The 14,587-nt window shown below is 40.4% G+C and overlaps 1 protein-coding gene across 1 annotated transcript in view; it reads left to right on the forward strand.

Annotated features, from left to right (window-relative positions):
• The first annotated feature begins 9,261 nt into the window (after window positions 1–9,261).
• LOC140736642 (regulator of G-protein signaling protein-like) overlaps window positions 9,262–14,587 on the forward strand; it is a 55,453-nt gene continuing 50,127 nt past the window's right edge. The window contains exons 1-4 of the mRNA XM_073062453.1: window positions 9,262–9,283; window positions 10,043–10,183; window positions 12,407–12,511; window positions 12,658–12,819. Coding sequence (XP_072918554.1) covers window positions 9,262–9,283; window positions 10,043–10,183; window positions 12,407–12,511; window positions 12,658–12,819 — 430 coding nt within the window. The remainder of the gene's footprint in view (window positions 9,284–10,042; window positions 10,184–12,406; window positions 12,512–12,657; window positions 12,820–14,587) is intronic.

The following is a 14,587-nucleotide window of genomic DNA, read 5'->3' on the forward strand; positions in this document are numbered from 1 at the left end:
CTCTTCTGATGGGGGTTAAAACCTCAATTTTTTTCTGTAATTTCAGTTTGATGTGATACTGGAAAAGTAGAACATAATATTCAAAAAGTTTCTAATCTGTAAATATCTAAAAAAAATGTGATCTAGGCAAACTATATTTATTAGACAACTGTTCAAAAGACATAAAACAGTCATCCATGAATAAATCATGAAAACATGTTATTCCTTTTGTTTTCCATAAAAGAAAAGCTTGATCAATTCTAGATAGTTGGAAAAAAGATAGATATAATAGAACTTGACAGGATAAATTTATTCAATCCAAAAAATTTACGAAATTGAAACCATATTCATATTGTATGTTTCGTCATTGGATTAGTCATTTGTTTATTCAGTTTAGTAAGTGGAAAGGGAAGCAAGGCCCCTAAGATAGAAGCCAATGAAAACCCCTGTACAGACTTGCGCTCGAGGTTCACCCATCATGGACAATGAATTTCATCCAGATCTTGTGTCCAAAACGTTAAATATCGAATATTAATTGCCCAATAATGGAACTAAAATTCAGCATTGCCAAACCGCCCTCCTTTTTTGATTTCTGTAAATATTTCTTATTTAATCCAGGATTTTTATTCTGCCATATATATGAAGAAATTTTAGAGTCAATAATATCAAAAAAGGATTTGGAAATGAAAATTGGTACCGCCTGAAATAGATACAGAAATTTAGATTTAAATTTTAGAATTTAGATAAAAAATTTATCTAAATAAAGATAGATAAAAAGAAATTTAGATAAAAAATAAATTACCTAAAGCACCTCTGTGGCCGTTCCCATCAAAAATAAGCACACCGTTTTGGATACTGTTGGTGGGGATGACCTACCAGGAACAAGCTGCAGTGGTCCTGTCTATGGCACTGAGGTTGGACCCTTGACTAGGAAGGGGAGGAGGGAAGAGAAGAGAGCAGTATTAATAGGGGATTCTATAGTCAGGGGGGCGGATAGGAGATTTTGTGGGGAAGATCGGGAGTCTCGGATGGTATGTTGCTTCCATGGTGCCGGGGTCCGAGACATCTCAGATCGGGTGCAGGTTGTTCTCGAGAGGGAGGGCAAGTTAACTCAGGGAGTTAGGTGCGAAGCTGAAGAGCAGGACCTCCAGGGTAACAATCTCAGGATTGCTACCTGTGCCACGTGCAAGTGAGGCAAGGAACAGGAGGATTATAAAGATTAATACGTGGCTGAGAGGATGGTGCAGGAGGGAGGGCTTCAGGTTTGTAGATAATTGGGCCTTGTTCCAGGGAAGGTGGGATCTGTTCCGAAGGGATGGTTTACACCTAAACTGGAGCGGTACTAACATTCTTGCAGGGAAGTTTGCTAGTGCTTCTTGGGGGGGTTTAAACTAAATTTGCAGGGGGCGGGGATCCAGAATGTGAGAGAGGATAGCGAGAGGAAGGATAAAGGACAGGTGGGGACTACACGGTTCCGGAATATTAAGTATGTAGTAGAGGAAGGTGGGGCGGAACAAGTGATAAGGAGGACTCATGTACAGAGGGATGGTCTGACGGATCATGGAGTTAAATGTGTTGAAAGAATAAGTAAATTTAGGAAGGACAACAAAATTCTAGGGGCATATAGCCCGATGGGAGTTCGGGGAGCTGGGTTAAGCACAATAGGCAGCGATTCAAACAGAGAGAGGAGAAATGGGTTAAAAATTCTATATCTGAATGCACGAAGTGTCAGAAATAAGGCGGATGAGCTTGAAGCCCAGGTGCGAATGGGTAACTATGATATTGTTGGGATAACGGAGACATGGCTGCAGGGAGATCAGACCTGGGAAATGAATGTACAAGGGTATACGTGCTATCGTAGGGACAGAAATGTGGGCAGAGGGGGTGGGGTGGCCCTGTTGGTGAGGAATGAGATTCAGTCCTTTGCAAGGGGGGACATAGGGTCAGGAGAAGTAGAGTCTGTGTGGATAGAACTGAGGAACAGTAAGGGCAAAAGGACCCTAATGGGTGTTGCCTGCAGGCCACCAAACAGTAGCATGGATATTGGGTGCAAGTTGAATAGGGAGTTAACATTGGCATGTGGCAAAGGTAATGTCGTAGTAGTTATGGGGGATTTCAACATGCAGGTGAACTGGGAGAATCAGGTTGGTGCGGACCACAGGATAGGGAGTTTGTAGAGTGCCTACGGGATGCATTCTTGGAACAGCTTGTACGAGAGCCGACCAGGGACAAGACTATTCTGGATTTAGTGTTATGTAATGAACAGGATTTGATAAGCGATCTTGCAGTAAAGGAGCCATTAGGAGGTAGTGATCACAATATGATAAGCTTTTATCTGCAATTTGAGAAGGATAAGGGCAGCTCGGAGGTGTCAGTGTTGCAGATGAACAGGGGAAACTATGGAGCCATGAGGGAGGAGCTGGCCAAAGTTAACTGGACGGATAGCCTAGCAGAAAAGACAGTGGAACAGCAATGGCAGGTATTCTTGGGAATAATGCACAAGGTGCAAAATCAGTTCATCCCCCAGAGAAGGAAGGATTCAAAGGGGGGAAAGGGGCCACAGTGGTTGACAAAGGAAGTCAGAGATTGCATAGCATTAAAAAAAAGGAAATATGACAGAGCTAAGGTGAGTGGGAGGACAGATGATTGGGAAGTTTTTAAGGAACAACAGAACTTAACTAAAAAGACAATACGGGGAGAAAAAATGAGGTACGAACACAAGCTAGCCAGGAATATAAAGGAAGATAGCAAAAGCTTTTTTTAGGTATGTGAAGAGAAAGAAGATAGTTAAGAACAATGTTGGGCCCTTGAAGAATGAATTGGGTGAAATTGTTATGGGAGACAGAGAAATGGCAGAAGAATTGAATCAGTACTTTAGATCTGTTTTCACTAAGGAAGACACAAGCAATCTCCCAGATGTATGGATGGGCCAAGGACATAGGGTAACAGAGGAAATGAAACAGATTGACATTAGGAAGGAAACGGTGATGAGTAGACTGATGGGACTGAAGGCTGACAAATCCCCAGGTCCAGATGGTCTGCACCCTAGGGTACTAAAGGAGGTGGCCCTGGAAATTGCGGATGCATTGGTAATCATTTTCCAATGTTCCTTAGATTCAGGATCAGTTCCTGATGATTGGAGAATGGCTAATGTTATCCCACTTTTTAAGAAAGAAGGGAGGGAGAAAACAGAGAACTATCGACCTGTCAGCCTGACATCGGTGGTGGGAAAGATGCTAGAGTCCATTATTAAGGATGAAATAGTGGCATATCTAGATAGCAGTGATAGGATTGGGCCGAGCCAGCATGGATTTACCAAGGGTAAATCATGCTTGACTAATCTGTTGGAGTTTTTCGAGGATGTAACCAGGAAGTTAGACGGGGGAGATCCAGTGGATGTAGTGTACCTCGATTTTCAGAAGGCATTTGATAAGGTCCCACATAGAAGATTGGTGGGTAAAATCAAAGCTCAGGGCATCGGGGGGAAGGCATTGACATGGATAGAAAACTGGTTGGCAGATAGAAAGCAAAGGGTAGCGGTGAATGGGTGTTTCTCGGAATGGCAGGTGGTGACTAGTGGGGTGCCACAGGGCTCGGTATTGGGACCACAGCTGTTTACCATTTACGTTAACGATTTGGATGAAGGCATAGAAAATAACATCAGCAAATTTGCTGATGATACTAAGCTGGGTGGCAGTGTGACATGTGATGAGGATGTTAGGAGAATTCAGGGTGACTTGGATAGGCTGGGTGAGTGGGCAGATACTTGGCAGATCACGTTTAATGTGAATAAGTGTGAGGTTATCCACTTTGGGAGTAAGAACAGGAAGGCAGATTATTATCTGAACGGTGTAGAGTTGGGTAAGGGAGAAATACAAAGAGATCTCGGACTCCTTGTTCATCAGTCACTGAAGGTGAATAAGCAAGTGCAGCAGGCAGCGAAGAAGGCTAATGGAATGTTGGCTTTTATTACAAAGGGAATTGAGTACAAGAGCAAGGAAATCCTCTTGCATTTGTACAGAGCCCTGGTGAGACCACACCTGGAGTATTGTGTACAGTTTTGGTCTCCAGGGTTAAGGAAGGACATCCTGGCTGTAGAGGAAGTGCAGCGTAGATTCACAAGGTTAATTCCAGGGATGTCCGGACTGTCTTACGCAGAGAGGTTAGAGAGACTGGGCTTGTACACGCTGGAATTAAGGAGATTGAGAGGGGATCTGATTGAAACATATAAGATTATTAAGGGATTGGACAAGATAGAGGCAGGAAATATGTTCCAGATGCTGGGAGAGTCCAGTACCAGAGGGCATGGTTTGAGAATAAGGGGTAGATCATTTAGGACAGAGTTAAGGAAAAACTTCTTCTCCCAGAGAGTTGTGGGGGTCTGGAATGCACTGCCTCGGAAGGTAGTGGAGGCCAATTCTCTGGATGCTTTCAAGAAGGAGCTAGATAGGTATCTTATGGATAGGGGAATCAAGGGATATGGGGACAAAGCAGGAACCGGGTATTGATAGGAATTGATCAGCCATGATCTCAAAATGGCGGTGCAGGCTCAAAGGGCCGAATGGTCTACTTCTGCACCTATTGTCTATTGTCTATTGTCTATAATCATCTTAATAGTATTAATTCTACCAATCAATGATAAGGACAATGGGGACCATTTAGTAAGCAGTTGTTTAACATGATCAAATAAGGGTAAAAAGTTATCTTCAAATAGATCCTTATGCTTCTTAGTAATTTTAATGCCCAAATAAGTAATCAGTAACCAGTCTGAATGGTGATTGTCTATAGATTGGAGCTTGCATATTTAATTGGAAAAGTTCACTCTTATTAAGATTCAATTTATAACCAGAAAAAGTACTCAGCTGAGCAAGTAGTAATATTATTGCAGGGATGGATTTCTCTGGGTTAGAGATATATAATAACAGGTCATCTGCATATAGTGATGCCTTATGTATCTCATTCCCACGAATAAAGCCAAATATATTGAGTGAATCACGAAAAGCGATTGCCAAGGGCTCCAAGGCAATATCATATACTAAGGGACTTAAAGGACAGCCCTGTCTAGAACCTCGAAAAAGCCTGAAAAATGGGGATCTCTGATTATTGGTAAATACAGAAGCCAAAGGTGTATGATATATCAGTTTAATCCAAGATATAAACTTTGGGCTAAAATTAAATTTCTCAAGCATATTAAATAAATATTCCCATTCAACTCTATCAAATGCCTTCTTGGCGTCAAGCGAAATAACACATTCTGGGGTTTTAGATGAAGGAGTATACACAATAATTAACCTCCTAACATTAAAATACGAATAACGATTTTTAATAAATCCTGCTTGGTCGTCAGAGACAATTTGTGGCAATAATTTTCCAATCTAATTGCCAATATTTTGGAAAAGATTTTGGAGTCCACATTCAACAAGGATATAGGTCTATATGATGCACATTCAGTGGGGTCTTTATCTTTTTTAGGAATTAAAGAAATAGATGCTTCATAAAAGGACTGTGGTAATTTACCTACAGATAAAGCATCTTTAAAGATTCTACATAACCAAGGAGAAAGTAGATTTGAAAAAGATTTGAAAATTTCTACTGTATACCCATCCACACCAGGTGCTTTACCAGAATTCATCAAAAAAATTGCTTTCTTTATTTCTTTTTCCATGGTGGTTGCATCTAATGCTAAACGTTCATTAAGTGGTAATTTCAGAATGTTCAATTTCCTTAAAAATTCATGCATTATGATAGAATCATCAGGAAATTCTGATTGGTATAAAGAGGTATAAAATTCTTGAAAAGATTTATTAATTTCATCATGGGCAACCGTCAAACTACCATCCCATTTATGAACTTTAATAATCTGACATTTAGCTGAAGCAATTTTCAATTGGTTGGCCAATAATTTACCTAATTTATCACCATATATATAAAATTGAAACTTAGTTTTAAGTAATTGATTTTCAATCGGGGATGTTAATAACAAACTGTGTTGCATCTGAAGTTCAACTCTCTTTTTATAAAGCTCCAGGTTAGGAGCAGCAGAATATTTTTTATCACTTTCTTTAATCTTATCAACCAATGTACTTATTTCATTATTAATTCATTTTTTCAATTCAGCAGAATATGATATAATTTGACCACGGGTGTATACTTTAAAAGTATCCCATAATATCCCACTGGAAATTTCTTCTGTAAAGTTAGTTGAAAAGGAAAAGGCAATCTGTTCTTTAATAAAGTTAACAAAGTTTAAGTCCTGAAGGAGAGTAGAATTGAATCGCCATTGTCTAGCACTAAAAGTTACATCAGTTAATTTGATTGACAGTTTCAAAGGTGCATGATTGGAAATGGCGATTGCATCATGCTCACAGTTAATAACAGACTGAACTAATCAAGAGTCGATAAAGAAGTAGTCAACTCTAGTATAATTATGATATACATGAGAAAAGAATGAGAACCCTTTATCATTAGGATATAAAAACCTCCAAATATCTAAAATTCCGGAGTCAACTAAAAAGGAATTAATAAGAATAGCAGATTTGTTTGGAGGTACCTGATTGAATGCAGATCTATCTGATTCAGAAGGATTCAGACAACAGTTAAAATCTCCACCCATTTTCAACATATATTCATTTAAATTAGGAAGAGATGTAAATAAATGTTTAAAGAATTCAGGATAGTTGGCATTTGGTGCATAGATATTAACGATAACAACTTTTTGGTTATCAAGTAAACCAGTAATTAATAGAAATCTACCATTTGGGTCTAAGATTGTTTCATAGTGAACAAATAAAACTGAGGAGTCTATAAAAATAGATATACCTTTCACCTTAGCCTGTGAATTAGAATGAAATTGTTGTCCCTTCCAAAAGAAATGCTATTTATCCTCTTTCCTCACATGAGTTTACTGGGCAAAGATAATCTGAGCATTCAATCTATGAAAAACTTTAAAGATTTTCTTCCGTTTAATCGGATGATTCAAACCATTCTTATTCCATGAGACAAAGTTAGTAATATTATCCATTTAATTTGAATAAACCATATGGTATGTAAAGGGTTAACCTTCCTGCATAGGAAACTCATGAATCAGGAGGACAGAAAAAGGTTTAAGGTGGAAAGTGTACAGTTTTGGTCACCGAATTACAGGAAGAATGTTAATAAGGTTGAAAGAGTGCAGAGAATGTTTACAAGGATGTTGCCGGGACTTGACAAACTGAGTTACAGAGTAAGGTTAAATAGGTTAGGACTTTATTCCCTAGAGTGTAGAAGAATGAGGGGAGACTTGATAGAGGTATATAAAATTATGATGGGTATAGATAGAGTGAATGCAAGCAGGCTTTTTCCACTGAGGCTAGGGGAGAAAAAAAACAGAGGACATGGGTTAAGGGTGAAGGGAGAAAAGTTTAAAGGAAACATTAGGGGGGGCTTCTTCACACAGAGATTGGTGGGAGTGTGGAATGAGCTGCCAGATGAAGTGGTAAATGTGGGCTCATTTTTAACATTTAAGAAAAACTTGGACAGGTACATGGATGAGAGGTGTATGGAGGGATATGGTGCAGGTCAGTGGGATTAGGCAGAAAAATGGTTCAGCACAGCCAAGAAGGGCCAAAAGCCCTGTTTCTGTGCTGTAATGCCCTATGGTTCTATGGGAACCGGAAGTTATGACAATTCAGACATATTTGTAGTTTCAGTTCAGCCCAGATGAAAAAAACTAAAGATAGTCCCACCCTCCGCCCACAAAGACCTGAAAACTGGCCAATAGACAGCCAGAAAGCTAACTAGTACCTCCCTTACCCCCACTCTCTTGATGGCAAAGTCTCCAAAATTGAAAAAAAGTTGCAAAATACCACCCAGTCAGAACATTGAAAAAGGATTGCCATATTTGCAAAACATTGCACTTGGAATATTGTGTTCAGTTCTGGTCACCTCATTATAGGAAGGATGTGGAAGCTATGGAGAGGATGCAGAGGAGATTTACCAGGATGTTGCCTGGTTTGGAGAACAAGTCATATGAAGCAAGGTTAGCTGAGCTGGGACTTTTCTCTTTGGAGCGTAGAATAATGAGACGGGACTTGATAGAGGTCTACAAGATTATGAGAGGCATAGATAGGGTGGATAGTCAGTACCTGTTTCCCAGGGCACCAATAGCAAACACCAGAGGGCATATGTACACAATTAAAGGAGGGAAGTTTAGGGGAGACATCAGGGTTAAGTTTTTTTACACAGAGGGTTGTGAGTGCCTGGAATGACTTGCCAGGGATGGTGGTGGAGGCTAAAACATTAGGGGTATTTAAGAGCCTCTTGGACAGGCACATGGATGAAAGAAAAATGGAGGGTTATGGGGTAGTGTGGGTGAGTTTAGTACTTTTTTTAAGGATTATATGGGTCGGCACAACATGGAGGGCTGAAGCGCCTGTACTGTGCTGTAGTGTTCTATGGTTCTATTTTGAGAAGCAAAATCTTAAAAAAGTGAAACAGAATACAATCTTATTAATATTTCAGAAAAAAACATTCAGTCAACAGATCATAAAAAACTTCAAACTCTAACAGTCAGATCTATAAACTGGTTATTAATTTATAAACTAAATGAATACAAACACAAAAAAAATTGAGAAAAATGCGAACTTCCACCTTAGTCAAAACATTGAGAAGGGAATGATATAAACAACACCGGAATACAATCTTCTTAATATTTCAGAGAAAAAAGTCAATCACCAAATTAATTTCTTAATTATTTTTTAAAAAATGAACAATTGAAAATAATAAAGTAACAAAGGAAAAAAAACTTAAACATAGAAGCATAATAAACATCCATACTCCGAAACAGAATACGAGTTTTATCAAACCAGTGGCAAAAATCTTCAAACTTCAAAAGTCTAAATCTATGAACTGATTATTATCTTATAAACCAAATGAATACAGACACGAAGAAACATTCAATTTATTAGACAACCGGGATCGAACGTTGGTCGTCAAGGTTTTTGTTGAGCTTCTTCCACGGATTTAAGCCATTTACGTGATTTGTCAGGTAGAACAACCCTTAAATAGCAGAGCTGGTTGAAACTTTCTTTGATAAAGCTTGGACATCACCGGTTTAAAAAGCAATCTTTCTCGCATCACCTCGGGACTATAGTCTTCAACCAATCGAAACTTGAGGTCCCCATGTACAATAACCCCTTTCCGACGGGCAATTCGAATTAAATGCTCCTCGGTTTGCACATAATGGAATTGAAGTATAACAGGTCAGGGCTTCAGCTCTTTAGGGGGCTTGACTCTCAGAACGCGATGCGCGCCATCAAGTATAGGGGTAGTAGAAAAAACTTCAGAGCCGAACACATCCGTTAAAATTTGAGAAAAAAATGTAGTAAGCTCACCACTCTCAACATCTTCACGGAGTCCTATTATTCGCAGGTCCTATGACTGTGACTTTCCAGGTCAATAATCTTGAGTTTATACTGTTCTAGTGTCTGAGTAGTCGAAGTTAATTTCTTTTCCAGCACGTCCAATCTGCGATCTCTCTGTCTTCCAGCTTCATCGAGTTCAGCTATTTGCTATTGTTGCTTTTCACGCTCCTGCTTAAGAGCTCACAGTTTGCTTTCAATCTCCTTTAAAACTACTTCCAAAGTAGAACATTTTTTATCGTATTTAACATCCAGGAGTTTTGACATAGCTTCCAAAGTGAGTGGAGATTGTTTAAGTTGTTTAGAATCTCCCTCTTTCCTCCTTCCACTTCCGTTACTGGCTTCCTTGCCTTTGGCTGAAGCTTTTTGCCCTCTGGTATTCATTTTCAGTAATTAAAAATCAAAGTTCAGGCATATGAAAGTGTTATAAACACTTTAATATAAATAGTGAAAGGGTGGTAAAAAATTTAAAAAGTGAACGGAGCAAAGCCAAAATATGACTTACTCCATCTAGTGCCCCAAGAGAATCCCTCCCTCCAGCATTTTATAGGTGTTGCCAAAATTAATTTTGTTTCTTGATAAAAGTGAATGCTGAAGAGTGTATCTTGCTGTTGGATTTTTCTTCCAGATCCCAGATTTCCAATTAGATTATTTCTGTTTCCCAGTGTCCGAACTTACAGTGGAGCATCAGGAATTGTCAGAGTCCCTCCCAACGCTGCAATTCTCTGAGGATAGCCCATCCTCCTCTTCTCTGAGCAGTAAAACACCTGACTCTGATACCCAGCTGGTACAAGAGCCATCAAATGGTGAGTACCAGAGAATAGGGAGATCTGTGATGTCTTCTCTAACTGTTCTGAATTAAATGGGATGAAGTGAAAAGTTACATTTGTGCAAATTTCAAGTCGTTTGTGGTCCAGGCTCTCCTCCAACTGCTGATTAAAATGTTGCCAAAGTGTAATCATACCTTTGGGCCATGGAGGGTGAGTGACTACCTGACAATCAATGTAGTATCATATTTCCCAACCAGAACATTATCTTTCATGGTTCAGTACAAATCTTCCTCATGAGGTGTTAGGTTATATATACCAGGGGATATTAACAGGGGCTATAGTCAGGTGTGAATTTCAGGCTCAGCAGTTGTACTGAAAACTTGTTTCCTGCATCATCTGTTTGTAAAGGTCCACAATAAAACTCCGTCTAAGCTTCTTCCACCAGTCTACACAGCTCGGGGTCCATGGCATAAAAAGGTTGGGGATCCCTGTTTTAGAATAAACCTATAAACTGTAATCTCTTAGGGGTTTGCTTTCTTCATTTTTCAATATCACATGAGTTCTTGCCTCTGAATCAAAAGGTTGTGATTCACACCACACTTCAGACTTCCTGTTGATATGATACTGAGTTCGTGCTGGAGGTAAGGTATGTTGCCCTTAAGGCATTTGTTTAGCTTTATTACATAGTTTGTTGTAGTTTTACTTTTACAAGTATTTATGATGTAAATGCGATGCCAAGAAGGAAACAAATACTATATATATTTTGTATTGTTTTATCAACAGTTTTCACCATACGTTAATGTGGAAGAGTGAATAGTAAACGGTTAATCTTACTGGGATCGTGCCTCATTGACTACAGTTTAAACTCAGTGTTTAGTTCAGAGTTTTTACACCTGAATGAGAACACTACATAAGGAGTACCACAAGTGAGCAAGAAACCCTCAGTGATGAGTATCCAGAAGTCATGTGGCATTGCTTCAAACAGGGAGGGCTTCTCCCAACTCCCAACTTATATAAAACACTCAAGCATCACTTAAATTCTGATGATTATCATATTGCTGTTTATGTAATCTTGCTGTGCACTCATTCAATGAGAAGCAGAACTTCACTGTCATTAAAACATCTTATACCATCTTGAGGTTATACCATTGCAAGTTTCTTCTTTCTCTTTCATTTTGTTGCTTTTTCTTGGTGTCTCCTGCTTCATGGATAAACTTGAAGAAAAGGCTCACCAGACTGATTCCTGATGTCAAGGCTGCACAGACCGGCATCATGATGGGGTTATACCTCAGTCAAGTTCTTCCCTGAATATTGTGTTCATTTCCCACGTACAGGTGTCCCACGTTTTTTGAACGTTCGCTTTACGACAACTCGCTGTTACAAAAGACCTACATTAGTACCTGTTTTCGCTAACCAAAGAGGATTTTTGCTTTTACTAAAAAAAGACACCCGCTTTATATGTGTGTTTACCCTGAGAAAGACTACAATGACTGTGAAACCTTGTGCAGGCAGTTGTTTGCGCATGCGTGTACATGCCGATTTTTTTCTCCAAATCGAGTTTGGCTCGCTGTCTTACCGATTTTGATAAGTGAAACTACACCGTACCTACAATATTTCTACTTTATATAGGGTGTATATTTATCATATCATTCCTGCTTTTACTATATGGTAGTGTTATTTTAGGTTTTATGTGTTATTTGGTATGATTTGGTAGGTTATTTTTTGGGTCTGGGAACGTTCAAAAATTTTTCCAATATAAATTAATGGTAATTGCTTCTTCGCTTTACGACATTTCAGTTTACAAACAGTTTCATAGGAACGGTCTACCTTCAGATTGTGGGGGAAACCTGTACTACAAAACAAGGACAAGGCAGCAGGTGCATGGGGGTACCACTGCCTGCAGCTACCCCTCCAAATCGCATATGATCCTGACTTGGAAATGTGTCGCCAGCCCTTCACTGTCATTGATACTAAATCCTGGAACTCCCTCCTCAACAGCCATGTGGGAGCACCTTCACCAGTAGTTCTGCAGTGGTTCAAGAAGGCAGCTTTCCCTGACACTCTGGATGCGTAAAAAATGTCGGACTTGTCAGCGACACACAGATTCCCAAAAAATGAATGTGGAGGCTTATGTATGTAGCAACTTAAGTATTTCATGGTCACTGTCCGAGGTGCAAGGTTGATCCACTGAAGAGGTTTGCTATGTGTCACCTTTTCATCCAACCACTAAACCTTTCTGTTCCCACTTTGTTCCAACAGAAGAGGCACAGATGGGCGAGATGCGAGACCAGTGGCTACTGAGAAGGTGTATTGGGAGTGTGCGAGGAATGAAATGCTTTCGATCGTTTCTCATGGGGACAAATGGTAGGCAAATCCTGTGGGATGCGTTAATGAAAGGAGACAAGTCCCAAGTTTCCTGTCCCTTTAAGAATGCATGGATTGCTTGCTGTCGTGCTCAGAATGCAATTGAGGTATGGCTAAACAATGCTGGGTGTTCTTCTGGTGTACAGGGGCAGAGCTGGTGGAGTTCTGGATGAGGATGGAGAGGATGCGGAAACTCGACGAGACTGACATCAACCAGCGAGACCAGTACTTTGCTCAACTCCGCACGATACAGGCTGCTCACCTGCAAGAGGGCTCCGTTGTGATGTCCACCTGTGGAGGTTTTACTGGTAAGGAATAGGTAGCCTTTGGGTGGTAACCAAAGTAAGGGAGGGATTAACTTGTCACATTAAAAGCTGCAATGGCAGCTAGGTAACTTTCTGCCATAGTCCTTTACCGCTCTATGTGCTAAGGCAATATCTGACAGTAACAACCTTGCTCATTCTTGCAAACTCACAGATTCCCAACCCAGGGTCCTGTGGCATAAAAAGGTTGGGAACCCCTGTGCTAACTCTATGCAACATTGTCAGAAGAGTTGTTTTTCGCTGTGTTCTAAACTTAAGCCTTACTCCCTGATTAGGTGGATTAGATGGACCCATGACATGGAGTTCTCCTAGTGTAAAGCCCAACTTTATTTCTCACGTCTGCAGAGCAAGTCAGACTTGTCTACTGCTTGTTATTGCAGTTTGTGGGAGCTTGCTATGTATAAATTGCCTTTGCTTTAATTGCAATTGTACTTGTCAGCAGAATGCCTGATTACAGGCGAGATTCCCCCTCTCCTGCATTCCTCTCTGAATTACCTTCTTTTCAAATACTTGTCTCTTTCTTAGAATAAATATTTACTTAATCTACCTGCTTGTTTATAATTCAGCTATTTACAATCCCTTTGCAGCAGTTACAATCATGATTTTTGTCATCAGCACTTCAGCAGCACCTCTGACAATCTCTTCTGTTGCTTCCCTCACCTCTGTTGCTGGTGGCCTAGTTCACATCTACCTTCTGACTCATTCTCCATTATTCAAGGCTGCTCTCTTTTGCTCTGTCCCTTCTTTTCCTTTACCACAGTTTAGATCTTTGCCTTGCCCCCTTCACAAACTTGTGAAAATTAGTTGGTGGGAGATCAAGGATGGGGATGAAACCGAATGTGACAGATCGAAACTTTTCGCTTTATTATGTAACACTTACCCACAGAGGCTGGTATATGTCTAGGGGAAAAGGAGATCCAGCCACACACCAACCCACCTCCCGTACACGCAGGTGCTGTGAGAATCGAGTTTATGCCTCGCGCCGCTCACCGTAACAACTTCACACCAAATACCGTTATGAAATACACTTTATAGAATTTACTAACATTAACTAAAGAAGTATTAGGCAATACAATATATATACAAGGAAAGAAAAAAACAAAAGGCGCCAACTTATCAAAGTTCAGTCAGTGTAGTGCACATCGTAGGAGCTCAATCAACGAATCATCCGACAGCCACGTCGTCACCCCTGGGACCCACCCGGTGGTCTTACGAGCTGTCCAGCGCCAGTCGCGGTGGTCCTACGAGCCGTCCAGCGCCCGTCCACCTTCCTCGTCCGTCTCTCCTCCCGACTCTCCTCACACCTCAAGCCCGCGCAACCCCTCCCCCAAGTTCCCAGCCTCACAAAACACAATAACATTCCCCATTGATTAACAAATGAATACAATTACCATATCAGCCATTCTAAAGCGAAACAACGGCGAGATAAACTTTTAACAGACAAAGAAGCATTCCTACTCGTAACAAACCAAAGAAGCCCTTTTTAGTAACATGCACAGGACATTGTACAATTATAATGATTTAGAATAGGCAGGCAGGTCTCCAGGTTTGCTGATGTGGCACATAAGAACTGGGCAGCATCATGCTGGCTGCGTCTGGTTGTTTCTGAGAGGAACAATCAGCTCCTGATAAATGTCTTGGACCCAAGCCAGCCTACTGTACCTCCAGGTGAGCTGAGTGACATCTGTCAGTCTGAACCACCACCTGGACTCCATCTGGCATCCAATGTGGGAGGCCAGTCTTGCTGACATTA

Source organism: Hemitrygon akajei, chromosome 12 (genome assembly GCF_048418815.1).
Source record: "Hemitrygon akajei chromosome 12, sHemAka1.3, whole genome shotgun sequence".
In the NCBI taxonomy this organism is placed as follows: domain Eukaryota; kingdom Metazoa; phylum Chordata; class Chondrichthyes; order Myliobatiformes; family Dasyatidae; genus Hemitrygon; species Hemitrygon akajei.